A 5,846-nucleotide genomic window follows, 5' to 3' on the forward strand; every position below is an offset into this window, starting at 1 on the left:
AAAAAAAAAAAAAAAAAAAAAAAAAAAAAAAAAAAAAAAAAAAAAAAATCATTGATAAACTCCTCCTAACAGAATCATAAAACACTGGATTTTCCTCTCCAATGTTAATACAAATAAACAAAAAGAGTCCACAGCAAAATCATCCCACCCACAGTTACTATGCTTCATGTCAGAAATGAGAGCACTCTATTTCTCTAAGTAACGTATCTCTAAGTTTTACTCTGAGGTCTTTCCATTCATTAGAATTCAACATTTATTTGTACTGCAAGTGAATAGAAAGCCTATTTAAAGTGACAAATCAGAATCAACATCAATTCAGTATGCAATCTAAGACTGTGTCACCTCAAGGCATTTTACTTCAAAATACTAGTAAATAACTCTCATGTTCTTATTCCATATTAACAGTGCTGAACTCCATGTTAATACTCTAGTTTGGTGTAACATAATAAAAATCAAATGCTACATGACTAGAAAGCAATTAATACAAAAAAAAAAGGTAGCTAGGTTGGATCAGAGAGGATCAAGGTTTCAAAAACTCAAAAGTACAGGAAAGAGGAAGACAAGGCAAGAAAACGGGATTTAGAGAAAAGCTGTTTTAGAGTTTTAAAGCACTAGAGCAACTGACTGAAGCTATACAACAAGCCACCCCACACAATAATGCTAACAGCAACTCAAACCCTCCGAGTACCAGCAAGCTTCCTCTCTCACTCCACAAAACAACAGTCTGTAAGAAAGCATCAATCAACCTAGCCGGGAAAATGCTATCTGTGAAGTATCCGAGACTTGCACCTCGGATGGTTGTACTAAAACGCTTAACACCGAGCAACAGCGTTCCTTTTGCAACAAAAGGCTCTTACTAGCAGATTATAAAACAGAACATTAGAAATGCCCAGCAGGCTTTATTGTTTTCCATTTGAAAAAAAAAAAAAAAAATCGGGAGGACTGTACAGTCAGAGGAGCCGGCGCTGTCCAGAAACAGGCATTTTACACGACGTGTCCCCGTCAGTGCTTCGCGGGACCCACAGGGGAAGGTGGCGGCGGGACCGGAGGATGGAGGAGGCGGCCTAGGACTCGTCGGGCTTGTCGGCGGGCGGCCCGCAGGGCTGCAGCATCTTCTCCATCAGGTTGAAGCGGACGCGCGCCTTGCTCTCGTTCTCGGCGATGGCGAAGTAGTTGAGCAGGTCGAAGTGGCCCATGTAGGAGCAGTACGAGTCCCGGTGCTGGTTCACCAGCCACTCCCACTTGGTGGTGTCGGCGTGCCCCGTGCCGATGTACTTGGACTGCAGGTGCTCGAGCTGGCTGTGGATAGTGTAGCGGTCCGTCATGGCGCGGCGGAGCGAGGGATGGCGAGAGGGATGGCGAGAGGGATGGCGAGAGGGATGGCGAGAGGGATGGCGAGAGGGATGGCGAGAGGGATGGCGATGGCGAGTGCGACTGCGACGGCGGGTGCGATGGTAGGCGGAGGTGACGCGACCCGGTACAGGAACCCTGTTCCGGCGGGAGCAGCGGCACTCCTCGGCTTTTCCTGCCGCGGAGCCCGACGGGAGAGCGACGGGAAAGGCCTCCCGGGAGCTGTAGTTCCTCTCCGCTCCGCCCCGCCCCGCCCTGGGGGCTGGGAGGCTGGGGGGTGGGCCCTGGCGTGGTTAAATACTGAGGTTGTGATAAAATCATTTACTGGCCGTTCAATCAGTTCGGTCGGCTGATCCAGTATTTACAACCCCAGGCCAGCGTCTGCAACACGTGGTTGTTTTAAGGCACGTTCTTGAGGATTAAGGACTGGCTCCGGATCTCGCCTTCTCGGCGGGTGCAAGGCTGCGCCCCGAGTTAAGCCAGGCGCTTAACTGAGCGTCGGTCTAAAACCTCGAGCCTCCAGTTACTGTGCAAAGCAGAGGCTCGGCTTTGGTATTGCTCAGTTCACCTGAGAATCAAAGGGGTGTGCACCGTCGAATCTGGCTGCAAAACACTCAGATAAATGGATCGTGGGGAGCGACTTCAGAAAATCTGTGTTTTCCTGGAGATGTCAGAAAACAGAAAAGCGAAGCCCCGAGGCTCATGCTTCAGGGCACAGCTTATCCTAGCTGCTGACACTGTCTCTGTATAAACTGCATCTCTTCCTAAACGAGAGACGTGGGAAGTCTGGCTCTGGAGAAGGAAAAAGCTACCAGAAAAAACTGCCAGGAGGTGTCCAGAGCAACCCAACACTCCTTTTCATTAGCCCTTTGCTTGGTTAGAGGGCAACACAGCCCTTTCTGTGGTAGAGAAATGGCACAAGAAGTCCAAATAGAGAAAATTCGAAGAGGTGCACCACATTTGCGGGTCCTTCCAAAACAAGAAGCTTGGTAACATTACTACTGCTACGTGCAGCTGAGGAAAAGTACTGTACGTCCTATTTCTGTTCCTTTGTAAGGCGGAGAGCTCTGAGTCACTCTTCCCTAGGCAGGCTGTGAAGCTGAGCAGGGTCAAGGGATTTAAGCCAAAATTGAATATTAATGTTGGAAAGGATTTTTTGACAGTGCAGTAGTATTTTATGTGGATGTTAAACTCACAAGCATGTAGGATTTTATGTGAACGGTAAACTCACAAGCAGATACAAACCCCACAAAAATTATAAATTGCATTGCCTATCTTCTTTGGTGAAAGTTGCGCTTCAAATAAATTTTATCACTCACCAAAGCAGAAGTCTCTTTTTTCCAACTCTGTTCAAGAGCTTACATAAAGTTCAAAATGCATGTAATGATGTGTGCTTTCATATGATAGTAGTGTTTTTAATTACTATTCAAAAATAGTAATAGGAAAGACACATTGCAAGAAATTTTCCAACACTATTTCTTCCTGGCCTTGTAAATGCCCTGTAGTCAAAAGAAACCCATAGAAATGTTCTGTGAAAACCCAGATGATTCTAAGCCCCTGGTTTAAAAGCAAGCTTCCTATAAAACCAAGGCCACAGAAAGCAATGCAAAAACAATGTTCTGAAGTGTCCTTACCCTTTAATGCAAAGAACTAAATGAGGATTGCAATTTTTTTTTATTATTATTATTACTTTTGCAAAGATCTGTTGAGTCATTTCTGTAAAGGCTTATTTAGCAGAAAGCCAATTACACAGCTGGATACAGCAATTGCATTCTGTGGTTGCTTTCAGAGAGACCAAGAGAGGAAAAACAAGTAAAACTCTTTAGGAGTTTCTATGTATGCCGGTATACAGAAATACAAAGACAGACATATTCTCAACATGGGAAAGCTTTCATTTGTTTTTTAAATGGCATCTTTATAAAGAGTGGGATGGCGTGAAGAATGCTACCTTTTAATAGGTGTTCAGTGCCAGCACAGTGACACATAAGGCTGCACATAGGGCTGTTTCGAAGTTATCCTCTTGGAAACTCTAATTCAGGAGATGTATTGATTAAAATAATCAGTCTTTGGAACATAAAAGATTCCCAGAAGCTTATCCATCCCTTGCAGCTGTTGCAGAAGTTTCTAATAGTAATAGGTTCATTAAACAAAACGAATGTTAGAATTCTAATTAAAACAAACAAACAAAACCCAGAGCCAACAACAACAAACAAAACAAAAAACCCCACCAAACCTGAAAGGGAAGTGTAAACCTGAAGTTTCCGGCAAGTCTTTTAGTGGGCCAGAGTAAAACACTGCATTCAGGCATGCAGTGCTCTGGGAAAACATACACCAAAACTTCGTTCTGTATTGGCTTTGATCAAAAACCCTTTGTGAGTACCAGACAAGCTTACCAACACAAGGAAGAAAAAACAGGTAGCAAAATTAGTAGCCAACAGGCAAGTAACAACTATTTACAAGTCACAACCTAGCTTTAAATTTCACTTGAAAAATACAGGTTTCATCTGCTAGCTTTGAAGAATAATATTCAATTATATTCCCTTTCTCTTCATTTTTTCTTCTAGAGAAAAATAAAATCTCTTTTTAGGCCTTGTTTCTCATGTTAGGTCCATGAAAAATGGGTGCCCGCACTTGGGCACTTTCACTTCAGGTTTGGGAATACTAAATGGGTGGGGAAAAGCAGAGAGAAAGTGTGTAGGTATGCAGGTGTGGACATATGTAGATATATAGAGAGAATTATTGCTCAGTGGTAATATGCTTGTGTGATTAGGATTCCTGAATAATCTAACATTTTGGGATATTTCAAGGTTATTGTACTGAATACCATTAAATATAATTGTCAGAATATACAACAACTGATGCTTACTTATGGAAATCGCATAATTGCTGAAATTATCCATTTGAAGAGAAACGCCGTATCCCTTCAAACCAAGTTTCAAATGGTGGAAGACACCGTGAGGATGTAATGAACTGCGGAGGCCGCTGGATGTCAGCGTTGGACCTGCATAAAATCTTCCGTGAAACCGGAGTACCTGATTGCTCCCCCAAAACGTAGAGAAAGAGGGTAGAGGGGGCCGCAAGACCAAAAAAGACAGTGGCAGTGGCTGCCTACTGCAAGATATAACCGAATTTTTTTCTACTGACTCTTTGGGTAGAAGTGTGAAGACATAAATACCCCACAAACAAGGGGATGTAACAATTGTAATAGATAAATCCAACACGCACAGAGAAAGATAATAAAAGAAATGTGCCTTCTTTTTTCCCCCAGACATTCCTGTATTCTTCACTCTGCTTCAGAGGAAAAAAATGTTTGAGACTTCATTAACCTGGAAAGAATTGTGCTTATTAATTGTGCTAATTGTGCATTAAATAATGATAAGAAACCAATGTCTGCATGTGGCACGTGAACCTTTTTTTAAATATGCATTTCCTTAAAAATATGTTGCTTCTGTTGTAGCAAGGTTTTTAAGTCATTATTTGCAGAGGTCACATTACCACTTAGAAATTTTAGGCTTCAAAACTTACTTTTCTATAATTGCATGGTCTTTTTCTTTCCTTTTTTTTTTTTTTTTTTCCTTCATACTTCCCATGCCATCACATGCACTGTGAAAGCCTTTTGGTAATGTATGCAGTTTTACAAATGCTGTTAGAGCCTACGAACATTAGCAGCCTCAGAAAGCCCTTTTTCTGGAAGATATTTTTACTGCTTTTCTCAAAGATACTGTGAAAAGCTCTTTTTCACAAGCAAGTCTCTTTCTCCACCTTGTTTTGCATAAAGTCCCCTAATTTCTTTTCGTTGAGTTCAGAATCATGAGTCTGCTGCAGGGTAAGAATTTGCCTTCACACTGCAGCTGCCCACAGCCTTGGGGCTGCTTCTGAGACAGAGGAAACATAGTCCTTGCAAGATTGTAAAGTTTTAAACTTTTGTCCACTACTAGAAATTGTCTTTCGTTATTGTTTTGATTTTTATAGTGGGTAAATACTCAAACAGCTGAAAGCTTCTTTTAGGGTTGCACAGCTGATTATTTGCCAAAGCTATCAGATTGGAAGAACATGGAATAAAAAAATAGGGAAAGAAACAGTACAGTGTATCATGCCATAGAAGGTACACACTTCATGCTGCTCTGTATCTATGTAGTTAATCCTATTATCTTAACTGAGATTGCAACTGGAGAAATTCATTGCTGAAAAATTGTCTTGGCCTGACGTTCAGAACAGGCATCATTTAGGATTGGTGACATGTTTAGGCTTTGATACGTTATGGTGTATTGAACCCTGTGACAGGTTTCACTGAGTAATTTTAATCTTCTAGGAAATGAAGTGTTGGATTGAAAATCAACTCTTTTTAATGTCAGTTTCAACATTTTTAGGGTATTTGTGTTTTGGTTTTGTTGCACCGTATGCCACCAAGGTTTTGCATTGAACTTTATTAAAAATCCCTCAACAATTTCTAAAATAATGTATTCTATTATAATACACTATTATTGCATGGTGGA

The 5,846-nt window shown here is 41.7% G+C and overlaps 1 protein-coding gene across 1 annotated transcript; it reads right to left on the reverse strand.

Moving 5' to 3' along the window:
* Positions 1-154: 154 nt before the first annotated feature.
* SF3B5 (splicing factor 3b subunit 5) lies at positions 155-1,408 on the reverse strand. The gene has a single exon (XM_027888216.1). It carries the CDS (start codon positions 1,323-1,325, stop codon positions 1,065-1,067), a length of 261 nt encoding a protein of 86 aa, XP_027744017.1. The 5' UTR covers positions 1,326-1,408; the 3' UTR covers positions 155-1,064.
* Between the last annotated feature and the right edge of the window lie 4,438 nt (positions 1,409-5,846).

The sequence above is a fragment of the Empidonax traillii genome, unplaced genomic scaffold (assembly GCF_003031625.1).
Source record: "Empidonax traillii isolate 1590-97213 ecotype Southwest subspecies unplaced genomic scaffold, ASM303162v1 scaffold235:size1242204, whole genome shotgun sequence".
Classification (NCBI taxonomy): Eukaryota; Metazoa; Chordata; class Aves; order Passeriformes; family Tyrannidae; genus Empidonax; species Empidonax traillii.

Bases quoted from the DNA above. Each gene is read 5' to 3' on its own strand.
- SF3B5 (XM_027888216.1), bottom strand. From the start codon at position 1,325: ATGACGGACCGCTACACTATCCACAGCCAGCTCGAGCACCTGCAGTCC.